The 26,730-nt window shown below is 38.0% G+C and overlaps 1 protein-coding gene across 5 annotated transcripts; it reads left to right on the top strand.

Annotated features, from left to right (window-relative positions):
- The first annotated feature begins 1,886 nt into the window (after positions 1-1,886).
- Positions 1,887-25,564, top strand: LOC108338350 (uncharacterized). Of its 5 annotated transcripts, XM_017575162.2 has the most exons (19): positions 1,887-2,783; positions 2,864-2,974; positions 3,212-3,651; positions 3,724-3,766; positions 4,133-4,254; positions 5,681-5,788; positions 16,961-17,105; positions 17,188-17,279; positions 17,987-18,080; positions 18,630-19,113; positions 19,293-19,435; positions 19,608-19,936; positions 22,052-22,219; positions 22,842-23,132; positions 23,292-23,708; positions 23,818-23,862; positions 23,955-24,040; positions 24,954-25,068; positions 25,277-25,564. In XM_017575162.2, exons 3-19 carry the CDS (start codon positions 3,457-3,459, stop codon positions 25,352-25,354), a joined length of 2,955 nt encoding a protein of 984 aa, XP_017430651.1. In that variant the 5' UTR covers positions 1,887-2,783; positions 2,864-2,974; positions 3,212-3,456; the 3' UTR covers positions 25,355-25,564. The 5 variants fall into 5 exon arrangements, with proteins under 5 accessions (XP_017430651.1, XP_017430652.1, XP_017430654.1 ...); XM_017575163.2 differs by having other exon boundaries at positions 2,864-3,651; positions 24,978-25,068; XM_017575165.2 differs by lacking the exons at positions 1,887-2,783; positions 2,864-2,974; positions 3,212-3,651; positions 3,724-3,766 and adding an exon at positions 4,493-4,564 and having other exon boundaries at positions 4,132-4,254.
- The last annotated feature ends 1,166 nt before the right edge of the window (positions 25,565-26,730 follow it).

The raw sequence follows: 26,730 nt of genomic DNA, 5'->3' as shown, positions 1-26,730 counted from the left end.
TTCTAGAATAGGTAATCTGGAAATCACCATTGAAGTCTCTGATACCAAATTATGAGGGGTGAGAAAAGCCTTCCTCTGGAGGTAGTGTATCTGCAGTGAGTGTGTTAACAAGATATAAAATGTAAGATTGAATAACTAAAAAGGTCTTAGAAATATATTCTTTGTTCTAACAACTAAATAAAATAATTAAAATTTGGGTTTTATAAGATTTTTTATTTTAAACGTGATATGATGCAATGAAACTTACAAGTAAATTAAACTTTCGTAGAATGATTCTTACAACGGAGATGGTCTGAGTAATAGGAGTCCTTTAAAAGCCTTTTGTCAAAACTTTAAGAGGGTCATTTTTCATTGTGTGGGTCAATACATTAATTAACTCTTAAAAAGAAAGTTTTAAATTGTGAACATATGGAAGCGGTTATAAATATATTTGCAATGGACTGACTTAATATCTATTGATCAATTTAATGACAAATTTTGCTGTAAGGTGGTTTGTGTAAAGTTGTATATACATTCACTTTTATTAAAATAATTATACTTAATTAGGGTTTATTTGCGGATACTTTGGGGAGTACTTGTTGGACTTAGGTACATCCTAAGGCTTCTATTTAGAGTTGAATCATATAACGCATTTTGATTGACAACCATGTCTTTAATCTTTAGTAAACATTTCTTAAACGCTATTTGGTCGATGGATGAGATGACCTTTAAAAGACATTTAAGGGAATACGTTTGTTTAGTTTTTCAGCTTCACAGGCTTCAATATTTGGTCATTAACTACCCAACTTCTATAACTTCTATTTCAGGATGGATTTTTAACTTGATAACTGCACATTGTTACAGGAATGAAATTCTTGAATCCCATGTTTTCTTCCTGCACCCACATAGGCTTTATGAAATAATATTTTTACTTTTCATTCTCCGTCTTCCCCTACCTAGCCCATGTACCAACGACACCCTTTCATCTCCATTGAGAGTCACCGCCTTCTTCCCTTCTACCAGCTCCGTTCAATCGCCAAGATCAACTTCACTTGACTTTCAATTCAAATCAACTTTAGTCGACTTTCAGTTTATATTGGTTATTTTGTCTTTTTTACTCTTTTAGGTCTATGAACATTTTCTTACGTGGGTTTTTATTTTTATTTTATAGACTTTTTTTACTCTAATATGTATACAAGGATCAAACCTATGAAATCGATCAAACTGAGAGTTCTACTTAATATATTACACATATTCATATCGGAAAAAAATGTTAAATATTATTTTAATATTTAAATTTAACTAATATTTTTTGTAATGATTTTTTTAAATGAGAAATTTAATTACTTTGTTCAAACAAGAAATTAAAATATAAAATATTTTAATTACTCTATTAAAAAATATTTAAAAAATAATAATTACAAGTAATTCAAACATCGTATATTTAATTTTTTGAAATTACTGAAAATTTCGGTAAGGTAATTCTTTAAGCTTACAATGTAATGTTCAATTTCTTTTTACCCATCATTTTTAGAGGAAACCATTGCTTTTTTTAATATCCTTTAGGTGTTTTCCTAGCCATTGGTTTACGGTAAGAAGAAACGCCTGTTTGTTTAATATTGTAGAGTTTCAAGACCTTGTTCATTCTTTTATTGCAAAAATGCCTTCATTTGTTAATTAAGAGATCAAAAACGCCTGATTGTTTTTGTTTTTGGTAAAAAATCAGAGAAGTTAGACTGATGCAATAGGCCAGAAATATAGAGAAAATTCTGCGGCAGAAAATCAGCTTTCTTAAAAATGAGGAAAACGGTATAAAATGCCAAAATGGAAGAATCATTTGGGGTATGGAACTATATCAGAGAGTAGACAAGGTCACTATTAAACTAGAATAAACTGTGCATCTTTAAACAGGTAAATTTTATATCAGAGTGTAACAACGTCATTCTATAATCTAATAGAACCGAAAGGCAAAACCTATCCTGATTAATTTTTCCAGATAAACATTGGTTAGCTTTATGAGCTAGTTACCTCTGGCTTGAGATCACGGTGAACAACACCCTGCAGATGACAGAAAGCTACCACACTATTGATAATTTGGAAATCAAACCTAACAACCAACCAACAATAACATAGAAAGCTACCACTACTTCAGCGATTGGTCATGGTTGTTCAAGATGTTGGGATCGGTGGGGGAGTCTTCTCTGCATCTGAATTTGGGATTTTAGAGATTGAAGTAGGTTTGTGCGTGGAAGAGAATGATCTGGGAAGAAAGTTTCTGAGAGACGTGGAGGAAATGGTGCCAGAAAAACGAGTCTGTGAGAGTGTTGCAGTGCCAGAAATTTGTTGATTGGGGGCAAGGAGCTGACCCGGTCCTAATCCAATGTGAACCCCTTTCATAGGGTTTTTGGGGCCAGGGTTTTGGAAAAGCCCCCTGAAACGTGGGTAAAGAAATGGGGTCTACCTTAAAGAAGGTCAGGACTGGAATTAAAATGACAGCTCTATTCGCGAAAGCCTTCATTGGGAACGCCATAGCCATCTTCTTTTTTTTTGTCTATTCTTCTCCATCTCCATATCCTCCACTCTTCTCCGCGAGCGTTGTCATCTCCTTCATCTCCCTTTTTCATTTTTCGTTTTTCCGTTTACGACTCTCCATTCGTTCTTCTTCTTGGGTACACAAAATGTGACTTTGAAGGCTCCACGCCACTCTTTTATCGAATGCGAAGCCTCCGCGCCACTCCTATGCTCGAACTCGAAGCCTTCATAAACAAGATAACATTATATGTTGCGAACCCTCCATAAACAAGGTAACATTGTATATTGCGAACACAATTTCCTTTTTTTTTTCATTTTTGTTTCGTTTGTTAATGATTTGAAAATGCTTCAGTGCTTTGGTGAAGGAGAACATTCTTGCATTGCGAAGGTGAAGCATTATGCACTTACGAACTGGAGTATCCACCATTATCAAACTTCAGTTCCTCTTGAAGCACACTCTTAAGTTCTCTTCCGCGCTATACTATCTATTTAATTTTTTTTATTTTAATATTTTGTTTTTAATATGCTTGGATTCTTAAATATAGTTAGGGAGAAATTGATGTTATTTATTTTTTTCATATGTTATTTAAAATTTGAACTATAAAATTTATTGCGTTAAATTTTATTTATCATAATAAACAATTTAAAATTTTCAAATTCCATTAAAATATATAATATAGCCATCTGACCATTGATATAGGGTCCTGATTGAGTTAACGATCCCACCGGCTGTTCATCACACTTTACTCCATCCAAGCACATCAGCAACTCACATCCTCTGTCTGATTTCACATTCCCGCGTTTTTGTATACTCGCTCTTTCCCTTTCTTCTCCATCCAAATTCACTCCACAAATCAAATCTCTCTCACCCAAAATTCTTCTACTTCTTCATCTTCTCTCCATAGTTCTTCCTCTCCTACGAAAACGAAGGCGAAGTCGACGAAGATGTTGAAGACGAAGACGTTGAAGATGAAAGCATTCCAAGGCGCCAATGTGTTCATGTCGCGAAACCTCGTGCCGCCGGAAGTCTTCGACGCGCTGCACGATGCCGTTAAAGATAACGGTGCTCAACTCCACCTCTGCTGCGATCCTTTCCGTAACGGCCCCGACGATTACCACATCATTGCTTCCAGTAAACACGTAAGTAGTTACTCACTCTGCTCTCGTTCATTTTTTTCTCTTTCTTTTCTGATTCCTCTCTCTGTTTCGCAGGAGAAGTTCGATGATCTCAAATCCAAGGGCTGCAAGTTGCTTGGTAATTTTCCGTTTCTATTTTCCTTCGATTATGTGTTTGAATTTGCCTTCTATTTTTAATTGAACCTGTCTGGATTGTAGTGTCTGTGTTAGACCATGGCAGTTCTAGGTTTCAGTGGTGGTATACGAGAAATTCTTCCATTGTCTTTCTCAATCTTCACGTGGCACATAATCAAGTGTTATTAATTTTTTTATGTTGATTTTAAAATTTACATAAGTTACATACATTAGTTCGGACCAAGTAGTAGTTCAAAACCACTTAATGAGTCCACACACTCTTTATAAGTGTGCCTTTGTGTTGGTTTATGTAGTTGAAATTGAAATTGGTGTTGTTCGTGAGCTTTGTTTCTTCTTTTTTATTCAACAGGTCCTAGATGTGTTCTTTCGTGTGCCAAAGGTGGAAGGCCTTTGCCTAAACAAGGCTTCACTTGTTGCCTTGCCATGGACGGCGTCAAAGTACTTGCATCTGGCTTTGATACGGAAGAGAAGGTATTTTCGCTGTTGTCCACGATTGTGTGCTCATATTTTCATTGTAAATCATCGTTTTGGTGGTTATGATTGTGAGGACTATTTATTTACCCCGTCTTTGAAAATCTCTCGATCCAATTCAATCCCTAAACATGAGAAATGTTTCAAAATTTTGTTATCTTTTCTTCTTCATTAGGTTTTTTCCCATTGTCATTAGGGGTTAAGATGAATAAAACTTTACTTCATTTTGTATAGTCAGGGACTGGAGGGAAAGTTTTGTAAAGTGAGGGGCTAATGTGAACACTTACAATCTCAACAACCAAAGTCAGAGGTATACTCAATTGGATATCGGCATAAGGATGTGATCATATATTCTTTTTTGACAACAGCCCTTCTAGCTCTCTTTCTTTGTCAGCATTCCCATGAACTACAACGTGTCTCTTTTTCCCAGAACATTCTTGAACGGAAAAAGGAAAATAAAAAGAATCAGAATTATGAAAGGTTTCTTGAATATAAGCAACCTTTTATTTAAATATTGTTACTATTTGTAGCTAAGTAGTTATGTATTTCAATTCATATTTTGTCTGCCCTTCCCTTCCTTTCATTTAATTTTAACTTTTCATATTTTGATGTTTTCATTCTCTTCGTTGTTTTTGGTTTTCTTATGCTTCGTTAAGAAGTTGTTACCAGTGTGCTTAAGGTGCTTCTGCTTTCAATTATTTTGATCATGTATGTTTGTTTGAAGAGCCAAAGGCTCAGAAACTCAACAAGTAATCCAAGAACCAAGTGGTGATGGGCCATGGAAGATAAATATTTGACTTTTAAGAAAATATATTGAAGGAAGATAATTAAAACTTACAATGTAGTGCTAATTTCATTTTAGATGAGATGTCTAAGAGAATTTGGTTGGTTGATAATATAGTCTTGTGAATCAAAAGGTTTTGAATTGTGAAATAAGCAATTTTGATGGTGGAATCAAAATGTTCAAGGCAATTTAAGAAGCAAAAGACAGTGCTTAAAGTCTTATAATCATGCTAAAATGTTAAGAATTAGACAAGGCATTGGACTACTAGAAAGAAAACAAGGAAAGCTGTGAGTGGGACACAGTCCAAATCTTTTGAAGAGTTTTAACAAGATATTGGAGCAAATAATGGAGAATGTAAGATGTTGTTAAAAATAAATAATTGAAAATAGGATGTTATTATCAATTAAAGTAGGTTATGCTTAGGATTCAAGACAATAAGGATCTGATTGTGACGAGGGATCTCATGTTGAATAAAATTCCGGTGAATTTTTTCTTTTATTGAGCTTGATGGCATCATGTGATCCTTGTTGCTAACCTCACCAAGCGGGATAAGATTTTTTTATTGTTTGTTGTCTTTTCATATGATTCTTCTGCATTATTTTTAATCTCAATTGGCAGTGTTTAATGTATGTGATCTTGCAGGTTAAGATAGAAGAGTTAGTGGCGGAAATGGGGGGAGTTCTACACAGTAAAACATCGTTGGATTTGAACTTTGTCATTGTGAAAAATGTTTTAGCTAGGAAGTACAAGGTCTGGTACAAGTTTTTATCCCATATTTCTAGTTTGTTCTTAATTATATCACACACTAACACATGTTATTGAGTAAATATTGTTGCAAGCAGGTGGATTTTTCTTTCTATCATTTTATGCTGCGTTTTATTCCTCTTCCCTATTAGCTTATGTGTATATTCTATCTTGCATCTTATTATCACCCCCTCCCTACAAGCATCACAGTACCACACATGCAATGAACAAGGGGAATTGTATGTAGTTGTGCATGCTAAGGTTAATTGAAAGAGCTACGTCAATACTTGACATTTGTCCATTGAAGGAGGATAGCGTTTGGTTGAAAAAATCTTTGGCATTATCTGAGTGGACTCTTCTAATAGTTGTCTCAAATTGATTTTTAATCATTTGGATGAATGTTTTGAAAACTTGGCTCATTTCACTTTTTTGTTTCAAGAGAAATACCCATGACACTCGAGTGCAATCATCAATGAATATGACAAACCAATGAGCCCTAGATAGATTAGGAATACTAGAGGGTCTCCGTACATACACTATTATTAATACAAAGGAAACTGTCATTCTATTATTACTAAAGGGAAACACAACATGCTTGTGCTTCGCAAATTTAAAAGTATAACAGTGAAACATTTGTTGGTCAATTTTTGAAATAAATTGTGAAACATAATTTCCAGGGTATTGAATGACGTATTACCTAAATGAAGGTGGTATAACTAGATTTTTTCTACATTAGAAAGTGATAGGACTCCAAATAGGACTCATACTATGAGAAGTGAGCATCGGTCTGTTATTCAACAAGGAACAATTATAGACGGGGTAGTTAGGCCCAAAATATGGAATGTTTATACCAGGAGAAAGAAAGTGGGGTCAAGTGGGGAAGGAGTGAGAAGTTAGTTAGGAAATGGGGAAGACGTGTAAGGAATCCCTATTATGTGGGATTCTGGTATGAGAGAGGGGAGAGTTTGTTAGAGCAGGAGGAATTGTTAGCTTGCTTGGGGGAGAGTTACTCTTTGGAGGAGTCTGTGACTCTGGGGTTACTTTGTTTGCTGTAGAGCTGTACGCTCATCACTATTTTACTGCATAATCTGTTAAGTAATACATACCTAGCTATTCAGTTCATTTTTAGTTTCTATCAGAAAGAGTTGTTTTATACATCAAAGGCAAAGAAATTTGACTCTTAGTGCTATGTGTCCTGTTAGCATCCTCTAGAAGGTAGAGCCCATTGTCTTCCTTAGCAAGTCGACCGTCCCATTCCCTGATCCTGAAATTGGCAGGTTATGGGATTAAAAAAACACCAAACATTTGTAAATCCATTGTAAGTTTGTGAACAAAAATCAAATTGCTAGATAATTTGGGAACATGCAGAACATCCTTCGGAATTAGATTATGATTTATCATAATATCTCATTTTCCAGCAACTGTAATTAAAGTTCCATCTGCAAGTGTGTTAGGAATAAAAGAGGGAAGTAACATAATACCGAAAGGTAAGGTGCATCAGAGGATAAGCCGAATGGTAAGGCAAAGGGGAAGTAAGGCCGAACAGAAAGAAAGGGGGAAGCGAGGCCGAACAGAAAGAAAGGGGGAAGCGAGGCCGAACGGTCTGAACGGTAAGGCAAGGGGGAAACTTAGCCGAACGGAGTAAGAGAGGGGAAGCTAGGCCGAACGGTAAGGCTAGGGGGAAGCTAGGCCGAACGGTTTAATAGAGGAAAAGTATACCGAACGGTATCACGATAAGGCAGGGGGAAGTTAAAGGCCAAACGGTGGTTTCAAGGGAAGAGGGAGTTAAGGGCCGAACGGTAGCCAGGAGGGAAGATGGAAGGGTAGACCGAACGGTATTTAGTAAAAGCAATTTGGGTTAGCAGAAAAGTTAGGGCTTGGGAAGGCGACACTATAAATAGTCTTCTTGTAACTCTATTCAAGGAGGTTAATTCTTTTGAGTATAGACTGGGCATATTTGGGGGAGATTACACTTGTAATTTTCTATACCTTACAGAACAATTGGATGTCTCAAATGACAATGAAACAATTGGATTTTTTCTTTGTTGGCCATGGAGGATTTAGATATTAGAGAGTGACTATCAATGGGCAGACTCAAATCTTCCATGTAGTAAAGGCCATTCCATTCTTTAGCATGTCCAATCGTCCTCTCTGACTTCTTGTCTTGCAATATACAAGATTGCTATGAAAAAATACATTACATAAGAGGACCTTGGTAAGTTTTTGTATAGATATCAAACTTATGGATAATTTAGGGACATAAAGAACATTTTTTAGTATTATGGTTGGGGTTATTTGGATATCTCCTTGTCCAGCTACAATTATGAGGGTTCCATTAGCTGTAGAAATATTCTTGATGTTGGGACATGGGGAATATGTGGAGAAGTGTTTAGAGAATGGTGTCATATGGTCTATGGCTCCAAAGTCTAGTATCCAATAACAGGTAAAGGGTGTATTTGAGACATTAAATCCAAAAGAAAATGGAAACTTTCCAGAGTATGTCAATGAACACGTATATGTGGGTTTTTCCAATTTACTAAGAAAGGATCTTACTCTTTCTAACTCCTCTTGGTTGAGTTGGACAAATCCTTCTTGACTTTCAGGACCAACAATATGAGCTTGCCCCCTTCTCCTTGGAGGGCCTCCTTTGTGTCCTCAATCTTTGCTTTGAGGTTTTCCATGTAACTTCCAGCATTTGTCCCTCGTGTGATGTGGCTTGTTGCAATAGGTGCACCAAACTCCTTCATTTTTCTTCTCCATTTTTGGAATAGGGCCTACTTTCTTATGTTATGCAACCATGGCTATTGCTCCTTCAACAATCATAGTTGAATTATCTTCAATTGGGGTCTCTAGCATTAGACTCCTGCTTTCTTAACTCCGAATAATTGCCATTACTTCATTGAGTCCAGTAACCTTCTCCTTGCCTAATATTTGGATTCTGACTTGATCATATTCTTGGTTTAGGCCTACCAAGAAATCACACACCCAATCTTGTTCAATGTATTCTCTTAAAATTGTTGAATCCTCATAACATTTGGCCTTTATGACCCTGTAATGATCTAATTCCATCCATAATGATTTGAGTTGATTAGCATACTCCATGACAGTTTTAGTGCTTTGTTTATGTTAGGGGTTGGAAGGTGTATGAAAGAAAAAGGTTTAGGAGAGAAGGAGAAGGCCGAACGTTGGAGGAAGGAAGACCAAGCCGAACGGTGGGAAGCGGGGAAAGGTCAGGCTGAACAATGGAAGACGGGGAGGAGTCGAGCCGAACGGCCAAAGGCGGTGAGAGCTCGAGCGGAGCGATGTGGAGCAACGAAGACCATGAGCTGATCGGTTGAAGAGGACTATCCTAACTGGGACAGCAGTTAGGATAGGCGGGAAATATTTAGTAGTAATTACAGTAATTAGAGCTATATCCTAGGGAAATATTTCGTATAAGTTAATTACCCTAATATATCCTAGGGAAATATTCAGTATAAGTTAATTACAGTAATTAGAGCTATATCCTAGGGAGATATTTAGTATAAGTTAATTATAGTAAATAGAATTATATTCTAGGGAAATATTTAATATAAATAAAGCCTAACGCTATGGTGGAAGGCAGGCCTTTGATTATTGAGTTTTGTGAAGGAGGTTATGCTCCCAAGTGACTGAAGGAGGTTATGCTCCCTGTTAGGGCCTGGCGAGTGTACGAGAGAAGAAGATATAGGAGGGATAAGGGAGAGGACGAGCGTCCTGAGCATGAAGGGAACCGTACGGTAGAGGACGAGCGTTCTGAGCCGGAGATAACGAGGGGCGAGGACGAACGTCCTCAGCGAGGGGAGGCCGAGCGTCCTAAATAAGGACGAGCGTCTTGAACACAGGGGGACGACAACGAACGTCTAGTTGGCAAGCGGAAGGACAGGCGGGACTCAAGGGACGTTCAGCAGAGTATTACAGTAATAAATACAATAAATATAGTAAATAAGGATAGAATGATTCTTTCCAGATAATTATAATAAATAGGCAATTACTATTATTCCCTACCTTTTCTGGAAGGAGTGATTAGTATTAATAAAGGAGGCACCTAGAGCTTAGGGCATGTTTTTGATTATTTAAGTATTGTAAGAGAGGTTATGCTCTCGTGTGACTGAAGGAGACCCTGCTCCCAGTCATTGGTTGTGTTTGGTGATTACCCAAAGTTTCATTAATAAAGAGTTTTATTCAGTTAAGTACGTTTGTTCACCGTGAGAGGCAAGTTACGTGGTCAGGCACGTAACAATTGGTCCGACCTGCCGGATCCTATTGAAGGGAGGAAAGCGTCATGGAGGGAAGGCTGAATGCTGTGGAAGGAAGAATGGAGACCCTAGAAATCTCCATGGGCGGACTGGAATCGGCAGTCCAGGAACTGGTGAGGGTGATAGGGGAGCGAGGTCGACGGGATGATGGACACCTTGATGGTAGTCAGGGATCGATCAATGGAAGAAGGAATGACGAGGATGAGAGGGATGGCAGCGGCTTAGAGGGGGGACACCGAGAGGAGCAGCCGTACTGGAGGAGGAGGGTCGAGTTACCCGTATTCGAAGGCAGCGAGCCTATGAACTGGATTTATAGGGCGGATAAATTTTTCGAAATGCAAGGGGTACCAGAGGACGAAAAGTTGCGTCTGGCATACATCAGCATGGAAGGGATAGCAGGACACTGGTTCCGGTTTTGGAGGGAGAAAGCCAGGAACCGATCATGGGCAGGATTAAAAGAGGCGTTGGTGGTTCGGTTTGGAGGCAGAAATCGAGGAACGGTCTTCGAGAGGCTGGCATCCTGTAAACAATCAGGGTCCGTGGGAGACTATATCCAAGAATTCGAGGTGTTGGTGGGCCAAGCAGAAAAAATACCCGAGGCACAGTTGATGGGGTATTTCATGGCAGGACTACAGGAGGGGATTCGTAACCAACTCAGGTTGCTTGACCCGAAGGAGTTCATGGACGTCATGAGGCTAGCAAGGGACGTGGAGGCGTTCCAAGCTGGAGCAAGGGCAAGCGGGGGAACCATCAGCAAGGGACAAACGTGGGGAAAACCGAGCGGTTCAGTAGCAAGGGTGGATCCTAGCCGCTACAATCAGAACCGAACGGGTACCATTGAGAAGGAAGGAGGCCCAAGGAGAGAAGGCGAACGTACGTTCGCTAAATCTCAAGGCAGGAACGTACGGGATTTACCGTACGCTGAGTACGTCAAACGTAGGGAGGAAGGGAGGTGTTTCAGGTGTGGAGGACCGTTCAGACCGGGGCATCGCTGTCCTGAAAGGGGACTTCGGATGCTGATATTGGCAGAAGACGAGGAGCCAGGAGGGGAAGAAGAAATGGAGGTTGAACTCGAACAAATGGAGCTATCTGCTTTCTCGGCAGGAGGGCTCACCCAGCCCAGAACGATGAAGCTGCATGGGCAGATAGGGACAAAGCAGGTTCTGATTCTGATTGACAGTGGCGCCAGCCACAATTTTATAAGCAGGGAATTGGTCGAAGATCTGGCATTACCCGTAGTAGATACGCCACCCTATAGGGTGAGTTTGGGGGATGGACAGAGAAAGGAGACGAGGGGGTGCTGTGAGGCAGTAACGATCCACATGGGAGAGGTTGTGATCAATGAACGATTTCACCTGTTCGAGTTGGGCGGAGTGGAGGTGATACTGGGGGTAGAATGGTTGGCCAAGCTGGGCGAGGTAACCTTAAATTGGGGGCAACTAACCATGGCGTACGTTCAGGCAGGGCGCAAAATGACAATTAGAGGAGACCCAACTCTAACTCGGAGATTGGTGGAACCTGCAGCGTTGCTTAAGATGAAGGAAGTAGAGGTCTGGTTACTAATGTGGGAGCTTGGGGAGACAGAAAAGGAGGAGGAGCAAAGACCGTACGCTCAGGTAAAAGAAACGTTCGGTCTGGAGTTGACAAAGAAGCAGACGATCGACATGATGCGAATTTTGGAACGGTACGCGAACGTATTTCACGAGCCGAACGGACTACCGCCAGATAGGGGAATGGTTCATCAAATTCCCTTAAAAGAAGGTACGGACCCCGTGAATGTAAGGCCGTACAGATATCCCCATGTGATGAAGGGGGGGATTGAGAAACAGGTGGCAGAAATGCTGAAAGCAGGCGTTATAAGGTCGAGCAACAGTCCATATTCGAGCCCTGTAATTTTGGTAAAGAAGAAGGATGGCAGCTGGAGATTTTGTGTGGACTACAGGGCCTTAAACTGAGCCACTGTACCAGATAAATTCCCTATTCCCTTGATAGAGGAGTTGTTAGACGAACTGAGGGGGGCCAAATACTTTTCAAAGGTGGATTTGAAGTCAGGCTATCATCAGATACGAATGGGAGCAGGCGACATAGAGAAAACGGCTTTCCGGACACACCAGGGTCACTACGAATTCATGGTGATGCCGTTCGGCCTAACCAACGCACCAGCCACTTTTCAGAGTTCCATGAACAAACTGTTGCAGCCTTATCTGCGGAAATTCGTACTGGTATTCTTTGATGATATATTGGTGTATAGCCGTACCTGGGAGGAGCACTTGGAGCACGTGGGGACGGTGCTAAGGGAGCTCGTGGCAAATAGATGGGTAGCCAACAGGAAGAAATGTGAGTTCGGCAGAACTCAAATAGGTTATCTGGGCCACCGGATATCCGAGAAGGGTGTAGAGATGGACGAAGACAAGGTACGCGCCGTGCTGGAGTGGGAGAAACCGAAGACGGTGAAGGCTTTGAGGGGATTTCTGGGACTGACGGGATATTACAGAAGGTTCGTGAAGGATTATGGAAAGATTGCCAGACCCTTGACCGACCTTCTTAAGAAGGGGCAGTTTGCATGGACGGAACAAGCAGAGGAAGCCATGTTAAGGTTGAAGAAGGCAATCACGACTGCTCCTGTATTGATTCTGCCTGATTTTGACCAGCCGTTTCACATTGAGTGTGACGCATCCGGAAGGGGAATTGGAGCGGTACTCATGCAAGGGAAGCAGCCCATAGCTTTCTTTAGCAAAGCGCTATCTGAGGGGTCGTTAGGGAAGTCAATATATGAGAAGGAATTAATGGCGTTGGTTTTAGCCATACAACACTGGAGGCCGTACCTGTTAGGGCAACGGTTTGTGGTTCACACTGATCAGAGGAGTTTGAAGTACCTTTTGGAGCAACGCATCACCACTCAGAATCAGCAGAATTGGCTGGCAAAGCTCCTGGGATACGACTTTGAGATTGTGTACAAATCAGGGGTAACCAACAAAGTGGCGGACGCCCTATCACGCAAGGATGAGGATGAGCTGCAGGAAGAGAAGGAATTGACGGTGATTGCGCGCCCGTACTGGCAAGATTTCAGGGAAATCTTGGAAGAAGTCGAGGCGGATGAGGAGTTAAGGAAAGTGATTGACGATTTGAAGAAAGACCCCAACTCCCACCCCTCGTTCACGCTGGAGAACGAGCGCTTGCACTATAAAGGGAGGCTCGTGCTGTCAGCCCGTTCGGCCTGGGTGCCCAAGTTGATAGCCGAATTCCATACCACACAGACAGGAGGCCACTCAGGGGTCTACCGAACGTACCGCAAGGTGGCGCAATCTCTTTATTGGGGGGAATGAAGAAAGCCGTGACCGAGTTCGTTGCAAGCTGTCTGGTCTGTCAACAACATAAATATTTGACCTCATCACCGCAAGGGTTGCTGCAACCGTTACCCATTCCCAACGCAATTTGGGAGGCGATAAGCATGGATTTTATTGTCAAATTACCCAAGTCTAGAGGATATGATGCTGTGTTAGTGGTGGTGGACCGTCTCAGCAAATACGGACATTTCATACCCTTAAAACACCCTTATTCCGCACGCACCATAGCCGAAGTCTTTGTGAAGGAGATCGTCCGATTGCATGGGGTGCCGCTATCTATAGTAAGTGATCGGGATCCACTGTTCTTGAGTAATTTTTGGAAGGAGTTGTTCAAATTACAAGGCACTCAACTAAAGATGAGCACCGCCTATCATCCTGAATCTGATGGGCAGACGGAGGTTGTCAACAGGGTCTTGGAGGGGTATTTGAGATGTTTTTGTTCCGAACAGCCCAAGGGATGGAGCATCGTGTTACCGTGGGCGGAATACTGGTACAACACCAGCTACCAGGAGTCAGCCAAATGCACCCCATTTGAAACCGTCTATGGGAGGCCGCCTCCCTCACTGCACAGGTTCGTTCCAGGGGAAACCTTAGTGAAAGCAGTCAATCAGGAGTTACAGACAAGAGATGAAGCACTCCACCAGCTTAAGTTCCATCTAGCCAGGGCTCAAGAATTAATGGTGAGGCAGGCCGACAGGGCAAGGAGGCCGTCCCAAGTAGGGGTGGGAGATTGGGTCTATCTGAAGATTAGACCTCACCGACAAACTACGATGTCGTCCACAGTACAATCTAAACTGGCCGCTCGTTATTTTGGACCTTTCCTGGTCATTCAGCAAGTGTGGGCAGTCGCATTTAAGCTGCAATTACTGGAATCCGCACGGATACATCCCGTGTTCCATGCGTCACAGTTAAAGAAGGCAGTCGGGGACCACCGGATCGAGCAGGAGTTACCAATAGACTTAGAGATGGAGGAACCGTCTCCACGGCCGGTCAGAGTTTTGGATAAAAGGCAGGTGCAACAGGGAGAGGACAAACGGCAGGAAGTCTTGATCGAATGGCAAGAGGGAGGTCCTGATGGGGCGACATGGGAAGATGCCCTCACCATCCAAGATCAATATCCCGACTTCAACCTTGAGGGCAAGGTTGGTCTTCAGGAGGTGGGTAATGTTAGGGCCTGGCGAGTGTACGAGAGAAGAAGATATAGGAGGGATAAGGGAGAGGACGAGCGTCCTGAGCAAGAAGGGAACCGTACGGTAGAGGACGAGCGTTCTGAGCCGGAGATAACGAGGGGCGAGGACGAACGTCCTCAGCGAGGGGAGGCCGAGCGAGGGGCGAGGACGAGCGTCCTAAGTGAGGACGAGCGTCCTAAATAAGGACAAGCGTCTTGAACACAGGGGGACGACAACGAACGTCTAGCTGGCAAGCGGAAGGACAGGCAGGACTCAAGGGACGTTCAGCAGAGTATTACAGTAATAAATACAATAAATATAGTAAATAAGGATAGAATGATTCTTTCCAGATAATTATAATAAATAGGCAATTACTATTATTCCCTACCTTTTCTGGAAGGAGTGATTAGTATTAATAAAGGAGGCACCTAGAGCTTAGGGCATGTTTTTGATTATTTAAGTATTGTAAGAGAGGTTATGCTCTCGTGTGACTGAAGGAGACCCTGCTCCCAGTCATTGGTTGTGTTTGGTGATTACCCAAAGTTTCAGTAATAAAGAGTTTTATTCAGTTAAGTACGTTTGTTCACCGTGAGAGGCAAGTTACGTGGTCAGGCACGTAACACTCCCAGTTATTGTTTGCTTTTGTTAAGTCAGATTTTATCATCAATAAAAGAATTCCATTCCTTCATTATTCATTCGGTTTATTGCGAGTGTTGAGAGTTCAGATACATATCAGTTTAGCTTCCATCGTTTTTACTTGCACCTCATAAATCTGGGTAGCATCCTTTGCCTTAGAGTAGGTTTGCTCTATTGCAATCCATATAGCCTTCGTAGAAGTGAGGAATATGCATGTCTTACTAATTTTTGGAACCACCGAGTTCCATAGCCATGCCATGATCACGGAGTCTTCTTCATCCCATGACTTGAATATGGCATCTTCTTCAGCAGAAGCATCATCATTGAGATAACTGACCTTTCCTTTCCCTTTTAGAATGGTCTTAATGAGTTGAGACCATTTAAGATAATTTTTTCCATTCAATAGATAAGCTGAATGAACATTCTACAACTTTCCTGTATTCTAGAACTTGTCTACATTTTTCATTTAAGCCATTACAGATATGTGCAAGGCACAAAGAAACGAAGAATGATGATGAGTCTTTGAGATCACGTAGGAATGAAGGCTGCAATGAAACTCTAGGGTTGGGGAGCAATGAAGGTTGCAATCAAATCACACGGTCAAAGGCTCCCAAGGATTGGGAGCTTTGATACCTAAATTTAGGAGAGAGAATATATTTCTTATTATTTGTCTCCTCACATACATTGGATATATATACAAGAGCTTAGTGAATATTTTAGGAAATAAAAGTAGCCTATTCTACGGAACAAATCCCTGGAATTGTGGGATTGTTATACTAGTAATAATAGCAAGATACAGAAAATATAACAAATTAAATACATGGGAATAATATCTAAAATTTCCTAAAATATATTTTGACAGAAAGTAATATTAAAATTAGATAGAAAATCTTACACCAACTTGTATTATGGTTTGGGTTTAACTTAAATTTACAAAACCACTTTCGAAAGTGAGGATTGTCACCCACTTACAATCATTAATTTGGCCATATCACTAATTGATACGAAATTACCAACACCCTCCTCATGTTTATTAGACATCTTGAGCATGAAATCTGCAACATTCAGCATCAGCAACTGGTTCAATGATGACCCAATCAGGGGTGGTCCAATAGACTTAACGACAATAATTAGATGCAAAATAGACTTGTTGAAAGAGAGAGAAAAGCATAGACTTAATTAAGATGAAATTGTATGTGTTTATTACATAAAATGTAAATTTATATAGGCTTATTGCATTAACTATACCTAAATTGAGGATATTTTGCTTCCTTTAAACCAGATATATATTCCTATCGACCACTACTATTACAATAAATAGAAATTATATTATTATAGTTTTCAATGAATTCAACCAATGCTCTTTTCTGTGGTCACGGTCCAGTAGTTAATATATGTCTGGAGTACAATATAAATTATTGTTTGGCACTATGTTTTGTGCATGGTTTAACTTCCAAACTGTTGGTGGCTAAATGGTTCTTAATAGAGCTCATATGTGCAATTTCTTGGCCTATCTATTGAGTTGCTTTGTCTATTTCCCTACAATGCATCTAGATGGCCATTTGATTATTCAAATGTGCCGATACTAAAAGCTCACCTGCCTTTTCTGAATATGCAACTTGTATTTTAAGTTGTAATAATTCAAGAAATCAGTTATTCTGTCTTATTCAATCTTTGTGGAGGTTTTAATTGTCATATTGAACTTATGTTCATGCTTTACTATCTAATACATTTCTTTATGTTTGGCAGTGGGCTTTGAATGAATTGAAGAAACCAATAGTCACGTATGAATGGCTAAAACAATGCTCAGAGGAGCATCGTGTTGTTCCTCAAGAGTCATACAAGGTCCTTCCTTTCTCTGGGTTAAAGATTTGTGTTACTGGAATTCCTGCAGGTTGTAACTTAGCTATCTGCTGGTATTGGTCATAATAGAATGCTTCTTTGTTGGATGCTAATGAGTTTGAGATTTTTTTCAGATGTTCGTAAAGAGATGGAGAAGCTTATTTTACAAAATGGTGGAAAATACTCAGCAGAATTGACGAAGAATTGCACACATTTGATTTCTGAGATATCCTTCTCATAGTTGTTGTAAATGATTGCGTATATTTTGAACATGCAAATATTCGTCTATTATTTGAGTAGAGAACATATCTTACATTATTTTTCAGTAGTTCTGCCAAAATGCCAAAAACTTATGTGTTTCTAATAGGGACTTGGATATTATGGGGTTACTTAAATCCCACATTGAGTATTATGGGATACTCAGTGAAATATTTAAATGTTTGGTTCTCTCCCCGTAGTTGCTAGTTTTTAAGGGTGAGTTTTCCAAGTGCTTGGGTGCTAATTGATATCAAAGTTGGTTTTCAATGTCATGGAAAAGACTACCCTATTGGAGAGTACACATGGTTTGAATGTATGACATTTATTTGTTTTTATTTTCTAACAATCTGCCATAATTGTCAGATTGCTGTTTTCAACACCAGCTGGCTTGGTGAAATTTTGTTTCACCTCAATTAGTGAACCTTTTGATAACACAAGTTTGTGTATGTGAAATACTTTTTCGGCATGCTATTCTGTGTTGTGTTTTTTCGGTCTCTTCAAATGAGATAGCTTAGAGGCTTAGGTGTTCTACTTGTTAGTGGTGTAAAAGTTTAGAAGGTTATTCTTGTCTTTTTCTGTGAGATCCTCTATGCCGGACTAATTCAGTACATGAGCTCAAGGATATCTTATACTTATTTAAACTTGGTGGATATTTGTGTTCTTGACTGTTCTTACGCTCCACAAGGTGACAAGTATAAGGTAGCAAAACGATGGGGCCACATTCATATTGTGATAAAGAAATGGTTTGATCAATCAATTGCTCGAAGAGGTAACTTTTATGCTATAAGGATCTTGTACTACTTTTCGGGTTTGAAATTGAATAGTAGAATGCCATATGTTAAAATATAATATTATTATGATATAGTAGTCTCAGAATTAGGGTTTAGGCCAACTCAACTTCAAAATTATGTATGTACCCTCTACCCATATATACACTATTTTGGCCATGTCACGTCAATGTGAGATTTTCAGCACTCCCTTACCATAAGGACTAGACATCTTGAGTTTGAAGTTTATAAGAATGGACTTGTGCATGTGATCTAATTTATGGTACAATAATGCATATTTTTGGAGGAGCAATTTGATCTATTTATATATGGGGGTCAATGTGATTTGACCAATATCTTAGGAGGAGCAAATGAATCTTTACTCGGCCAGTAGGAATTTGAAGTTATTGTTTGTGTTACTATACAATTATTTAGAGCCATGTGAAATATCCTCTCTCCTTACTACTTTACATCTCATCTCTAAACTTTGAATACCACTCATTGTATTTGACTTTCATCATCTATTTATTTGTATTTCTTTTCATGGATAGCATGTCTGAATGAGGAGTTCTTCCCTGTTCAGCATGGATCTGTATCTTCACATAAAGTAACTAGGGACTTAACAATGCAACATAGCCAAGAAAAGGATATTGGGAAATTGCAATCTGCGGCATCCTCAGGTACTACAGATTCAAATGTGCAAGTTTCTTGTGCTGAGTTCAGGGATAGAGATCATGAAGCTATGCCATCAGAATTTATGTCCTCAGTTTCACAAACCCGTATATTTGCTAAGGAGGCAGATGCTGAACCTCCATTGCAGACCAGTGGTGAATTGAACCTTGACAATATTGTCGCTGATGATTCTGAATCTGATGATAATGACATGTACTTATCAGAGTGCAGAATATTACTAGTTGGTTTTGAAGCTTTAGAAATGCGGAAACTAATTAATATTGTGCGCAAAGGTGGAGGCTCCCGGTATATGTCTTTTAGTGACAAATTGACACACATAATAGTTGGGAATCCTACTGAAATGTAAGTCAACTTTGATATTATGGAGAATCTTTATGGGTGCATTTCATGTTATGTTTCTTGATAGTTTCATGAAAATTACTTTTTAGTTTGTTACCTGTATCACTGTCAAATGTTTTGCAAACCTTATTTTCATTTTCCTTTTCTTTTCTGATGTCTTCACATGCATTGTGTTTTTCAAGGGAAAAGAAGGATGTAAGGAGTCTCGCTGCTTTAGGTGTAATTTATGTTGTTAAAACCTCATGGCTTGAAGATTGTGACCATAAAAAGAAAGAAGTCCCAGTGCTTAGGAGACACGTTGCGTATGATCTACTTCATCCAAAAGGTCTGGTATTATGATGTGCATATTCGCTTTTGTAGTCTGTGTCTATTATCTCTTTATCTTGTTCAAGCTGGAGAGCACTTTTTAGTTAATTTATTAGATTTTTCTTAAATAATCTATAAACTTGATTTTATTGAATTCATGCTTTATTTGTTGGCTTATTTCTTAAACTCAGCAAGCTTGGTAAAAGGAGCTGTAACAGAAAGCACATCTATGGATCACAGTAAAAGCTCCAGCTGTCATCAAAGCTCGCACCAGGTGGACTTTGAAATTGTGAAGCCAGAATCTTTAGAGAAAAGAAAAGAAGAGATACAAGATATGGATATAAATGGTCACTCATTCCGTAAAGCAAATTGTAGAACAATGTTGCAAAATCAACTTCCTGATAATAAATTGAGCACACAAGGAATGAGCCAGCATGACTTCAGTGTTCAATATGAAAAATCAGCAAATGTTTTCAGAGGAAAACTGTTTTGTTTTTCAAATTTGTTTCCTGAAGAAAAGGTAAGTCATTATGATCTTAATAGGCATAAACATTCATGCACGTTTACATCACAATTTAAGTTTTGGGGATAGTTATTTCGTGACATGATATTAATTGTCAAAGGATTTATGAACAAAATAGTTGAGCTCAATTCATGCTATCCCTATTCTTCTAATAATAGTTGGTTTTATGCTTTAATGACATGTTAGAGATGCAATAAAATAAATTATAGAATTGTATATGTTCTGAATGAGTTGTGTGTCTAATGTAGACTACACAACAAGTATTTATATCATAATACATAATCAATTATAATAAATATACCTAATAATTAGGTATCAATCATCCTAATTTCCTAGATTATGTAATGCCTAATTTTCTAGAAATCTATTACAGTTGATTTCATTCTAACACTCCCCCTCAAGTTGGAGCATATATGTCATCTGTACTAAGCTTGTTACAAATGTACTCAATTTGAGGGCCTCTAAGGACTTGATGAACATGTCAGCTAGCTAATTATTAGAGTTGATAAAATCAGTAGGAATGACAATGGAAGCCAAGGAAAAAAGTATTGGAAATGGGCTAAAAAGCACCGTCGGGGTGTGAGGTAGCCTAGTTGGAACACGATTGGCCAGGTTGGAGCATGGTCAGCCGGGTGGGAGCACGGTCGACTGAGTTGGAGGGGTGAATGAAGTGCGGTGGTCGACGGAGGAAGCCGATATCGATCGCGGTGGTTACGGGAGGAAAAGGATGCTCGGTGACCGAAAAAGGGGGCACACTATGGCCAACGATGGACAAAGACAACGGACAATAGTAAAAGAGCCACTGGAAAGAACTGAAATTAGGAGAGCAGGACTGAGGTCCTCAGACACAATTGTTGAAAGAAAAATTTTTTACGGTTGCCAATGGCCATTGGCCATCAGCAGGCGGCAAAGATAGCGGTAGAAGAAACTCAGAGAACCTGGCTCTAATATCATATAGAATTGTATATGTTCTTAATAAGTTGTGTGTCTAATGTAGACCTCACAACATGTATTTGTAGCATAATACAAAATCAATTATAATAAATATACCTAATAATTAGGAATCAATCATCCTAATTTCCTATATTATGTAACTTCTTATTCCGTGGAAATCTGTAACAGCTGATTTCATTATAACATAAACTATTTGTGTTACTTCACTTAACAATTTAAGCTTTTGGGTAGTTGGTTCATGACAATTAGGAAACAAATGCAGCATTTCAATCAACCAAATAAACCCTTCTGTTTTTTAGATATATCAGTCCAAATGAAGTTTATTTTTCCACGGACCTCAAGCATTAGTTGAGGTTACTTAAGGCAGTGTCAAGTAGTTAGTCATCAAATTGAGCTTAATGGTGTACCAGTCTTTGTTAATGATAAATTTGGAAACATAGAGACATGAACCAATTATCCATAAAAGTAAGTTGATTGGTGAAGGAACCTGACTGCTCTTACATTAAACATGCCGCCTCACATGAATCCCTTGGTCTTGTTAGCGTGGATGCACAAATATACCCTACCCTGTGCTAAAACTTAACCTTTTGGCTTTAGAAGAAAGGGGCAACAAGGAACACACCCTAGATTACATGCTATAGGTGATTTCTTATATGATTTGTAGACTAATTTAAATAAATTACTAAGATAATCTAATACCATGGTAACTATTTCAATCACAACCTTTTGGTGCTTGGGCTCTTCATTTTTTGTGTGCCTGATATCTGAATCATCTATTTTGATATAACCTAGCTATTTAGTGTTTTTTATGTGTTAAACTATAGGAAAGAGAGACATTGAACTGAAACGGTTCCGACATGGTATTTATATTGAGAAGAAAGAATAAATACAACAAATAGAAGAAATTTGACATCCTCTAAGAATAAAGATATGATACACAAATAAATATAATCGTGCCAATACATATATAATCTAGATATTCTTGATTATATAGGACTTTCTTATTTTTATAATTATAATAATGTTTTCTTTTTTCTTGTTTCCAAAGTTAAAGTTGCTTTATAGGTAATCATAAATGTGATGTTTCACCACAGATATACGCATATATATATATGTTCATGGATATTGTTTAATTTTAGTTTCGATCACTTTTTTCAGAGAGGTGAGATTGTTCAATGGATAAGTCAAGGGGGAGGAGAGGTAATAAGTGGGCAAGCAGAACAGATTGTCCACTATACTGTTGAGTGTCATGGTGTAACACCCATGTCGACTGGTGATTCGAAGAGTTGGTCTGTTTCCAGTCACTGGATACGATCTTGTTTGGAGGTAAGCTTTATTAGTCTTGGTTCTTGTTGGGCTAAAGTTCTTGATTTAAATATTGAATAATTAGGATGGATTGAAGGTGAAAACCCAAACTAGTCTTGGTCCATGTGTCCCAAGTTATTATATCAAAAGTGATATTCACAAGAATAAAATAATGATGGACAGTTGGATCCATTTTTATATAGCTGCAAAAATTCAACACTTCAATCACATGTGATGCATGCATGTATTCTTTTCCTTATATTCTTCTGAATTTAAATGCTGAAATTGGGGTTACATTACACCTTTCTTTTTTCTGATCTTTGGTATCATTTGTTATCACAAACGAAAGAATCTTAAAAAGTAAACTATAAGACTAACTTAACTCTATAAAACTAACTTATAATGTGAAGTTTTTATATACTATAATTTGGTCATATCTCTAATCAATATGTGATCTCCTACACACCCGCTCATGTTAGGACAGGATATCTCGAGTTTGGAACTAGATATTTGTGAGGGGTCCATAGTGGCGTATGTACTTCTATTACCATTGTGTATGATGATTCCTTTTTCTGTTAAAAGCTGGATTCTTTGAGAATATGTTGGTTTACACCTACTTATACTTTGATTATTTTTCTTGAAGGCTGGATCCTTGCTGGATGTTGATAGTCACATTCTTTATTCTCCACTTCCCTGCCATGTTCCCTTGCCTGGATTTGAAAGATTCAGGTTTTGTGTTTCACAGTATGAGGAGAAAGACAGAAATCTCCTAAGAAACTTGTGTTTTGTACTAGGAGCTAAATTTGGGGAGAAGTTGCATAAGAAGGTTACGCATTTGTTGTGTAAATTCACCAATGGACCCAAGTATGATGGTGCTCGTAAATGGGGGATTCAATCAGTTACATGTGAATGGATATTTGAATGCGTCAAACAGGTAATATTATTTATGGTGACCGTGTACAGGGCAGTGGGAGCTTCAATATATGTTAAAGCATTGACATTTTGTTTTTTCATGAATGTCTACATACATTTTCTATGTTATGTATTATTTACTAAAATGGTCCTTATCTACGTGCAACATTTTCTTTTCCAGAATGGACTTGTTGCCGTTGATCAATTTTTACCAAAAGAAGTAACTGCTCAAGATCAAGAGGCAGGACTTTGCACCGTAAGTCAGTTTCCTACCCAGGCTGCTCAAATGATAAGTGGCATGCCCTCGCAATTGTCAAGTCAATCACAAATTTTGAGAGGCATCACAGATAAAAATGTGGGTTGTGGAGTTGGTAATCATGAGACCAATTTTAAGAAACCAAGTGTTTATAGCAAAAAGGCAAGACTTGTGGAAGAACCTTGCCTATCCAACAAGATGCCTTCGGCATCAAATTCAGGTATCCATGCCTATGGAAAGAATTTTTCTGAAGACAATATGCTAATAGATGGTGGAGAGGTTTGTCGTACTGTTCCTGATGTTGCTGCTGCAATTGAGGACTTGTTAGAGCAGACTAGTAAGGTACTAGAGCTGCTTTTTTTGTTATGTTGATATTTCATTAAATTTGTTTTACTGTGCTCATGGCCAAAGTATTCCTGCTCAACTTCTTTGTTTTCTTCTTCTCACAAAGATGCATGGTCAGAGGTCCCCAGCACATACAGGGTGTGAGAGAGGTGTATCCTTAAAGTTTTATCAATTTCATAGATGTTCTATTTTATAATTTCCTTAATTTATATTTGGGAGTAGTTATCCTTGATGGTAGAATAGATTTACCCATCTGATCTTTCAGTCCTTGGTGAAGATAATTCCAATCCCCATACCGTTTTTGGGTTATCTAAACACTGGTTAAACAGGTTAGCTCTTTAGTTCCCGTTTAAAATTTATCATATTGTTCTCATGTCGCCACATAATCTTTATTTGTCAGAATTAGATTGTTTTATATCCACGGCCTTCAAATGACCTATTTGATCACTTTATTGATTAGAATCTAATGAACACTATGTTTATCTATAATTAATAATGTAGATTGAATCTGGTAACCATTTTTTGATATACACTTTTTTTAACCCTTTGTATCCTTATATTCGTTAACTGTGTTTTTTAATTTTCATTGCCCATAAAGATTAAAAGTAAATAATTATAACAATTACTAAAATTTGAAATATATGTTTTTATTCATATTTTATTTTTATGTAACAAATTTTTATAAGTTTAATATAATTTTTAGATAGATTTTTTAATCAATTTTATTATAATAATTAATTTTGATTTTTTTTTATTATCATAAAATTGTGGACATACGCCAGCCTGTGTTTCTACTGGTTAAATAAGAATGGGATTCACACAATATATTTTCTCTTAATATTTAACAATATCCAACTAGTTACATAGGGCTCTTTCATTTAATATACCATGGGTGGCGCCTTCTTAGAATTGGCGTCTCATCCATTTTTACGTTGTCCTGTGTCTCCTTAAAAAATTTTGTTCTGCCTTTTGGAATAGGCTGGATATGCCCTTTGGTGGGTTGGTTTTGATGGTTAAAATTGAAGTAGAAAGACATCCTTTGTGTTAATGTGCAATAACTCACGCATCTGGTTGGAGCATAACTATGAAATCCTCAAGGTTTCGTTTGCACAGCTATTATTTTTGGATAATGTTTTATTTAGTGTGAAAAGTGTGATAATAAAGTTCAAACTCTTGTCTATTTTGGTGACAAAGTAAAATATACGAGAATGCATATAATTCTTTCATCTTTCTTTGAATCAGTACTGAGAGCATATATTCTTATAGAAATGACAGAAAGGAAGATGATGGGGAGGCTTCTCAAGACAGACGAGCAGGAATATACGATGGTTTTAGTGAAACACAGACAGAATCTCAGGTTATATTTTGGACCTTGGCTACTGCTTTTACTCTTCAATTTTTTTCAAGTACTTTGTCTTGTTTGTGACTTCTTTTTTGTTTAAACATTTATTGTTACATATACCAGTCTCTCCCTGGAACAAGAATTGGTTACCTTTTGCACTTGCTACTTACTAATGACTATTTGAGTGCACTTGGTGAATCTCATTTACTTTTGTAAAATGCAGGTTGTTAGTTATGAAGAAGATTTGTCAGGAAGGCAAAGCCTTATAGATAAATACCGAACTCGAAGTAGCACGCAGTGAATAGGAACAAGAATCTGTCTTGTCCTGGTTTCAAAACAAAGATAATAGAAGAAAACTCAACCTTGGTCAGCTAACGAAGGGAACATCAGCACATCAGCAGCTTAGTATAGGTCAATCAATTATGTCTGTTTTATTATCTCTTTCTCATCTCCAAAATAAAAATTCATCTCCATATTCATAGTAACAAATAAGATTTTTATCTGATTCTCTTCCCTACCCGTTAAAGGGTATAATTATACCCTGGTTTGTACTTTTTTATTTTTTTAATGTCAATTAATTAAATTTTTATAAAAAATTAAAATCACAGCAAAAGAAACATAATATTTACTAAATATTTAATATATAATGCACGTGTTTTTTTTTCTTCAAAGTTTAAATATTTGAAAAAAAATTATAATTGTATATAAATTTTAAATTAGAATATCAAATAACAATCATGTTAAAATGAAATAATTATGTAAAATATTATACAATTATACAAAAATAAAAATTTTATGACAAATAAAATCTTTATTTTTTTTTTCTAAATTCTAAGGAATTTTTTTTATATACTAATAAAAATTATAATATATCACTATAAAAACTTAGATTTTTACCAGGGGTTATTTTTTCCGTTTTCGGTGGTTTTTAACCTTCGGAAAGTATGTTACCCGCAGTTAGAAAAATCGTTAAGAAAAGTTGCGTCATTAAGTAATTACCAACCTTTGAAAAACCGTCGGAACTAGCGGGAGTTTTGAAAAATTGTCGGAAGTAGTGGGGGTTTTGAAAAACCGCCGGAAGTAGCGGAGTTTTGAAGGAAGTAGCAGGGGTTTTGAAAAACCGCCGGAAGTAGCGGGGTTTTGGAAAAACCGCCGAAACTAGTGGAGATTTGGAAAAATCGCCGGAACTAGCGGGGGTTTTTCAAAAAACCGTCGGAAATGTGTACATATTTTTGTTTTGTTTTTGACTATAATAAAATGAGATTATAATAAAATTAATTTTATTAACCAAACATAGAATTAAATAATATGAACTAAAACTGAATACTATATATAAAATAAATTATATTATTCAAATTGTTCAACATATTAACATGTTCATACAACTAATTGTTGATATATTAAAAAGAAAAATAATTAATACTAAATTAAAATATTAAAAATATGACTAAGATGTTCATTACAATACTAAAAAAGAAATAATGTCTAATTTTTTAGAGGTCTCTTACGTTGTCCACTCCCCTCAAACTCCTCTTAAGCTAATTGCCTTAGTTCCATTTGGTTAGGAAGAAAACCCAGAAAAACTTCTTCCTAATTTATCATATGTATCAGTTCATCCTATGTTTTCCAAATCCTAGAAAATATTCATTCATGTAGAGCATCATCTTCAAGTTTTTT

The sequence above is a fragment of the Vigna angularis genome, chromosome 7, assembly GCF_016808095.1.
Source record: "Vigna angularis cultivar LongXiaoDou No.4 chromosome 7, ASM1680809v1, whole genome shotgun sequence".
In the NCBI taxonomy this organism is placed as follows: domain Eukaryota; kingdom Viridiplantae; phylum Streptophyta; class Magnoliopsida; order Fabales; family Fabaceae; genus Vigna; species Vigna angularis.
The sequence above is the reverse complement of the archived record's forward strand: the minus strand, read 5'-3'. Positions and strand labels throughout refer to the sequence as shown.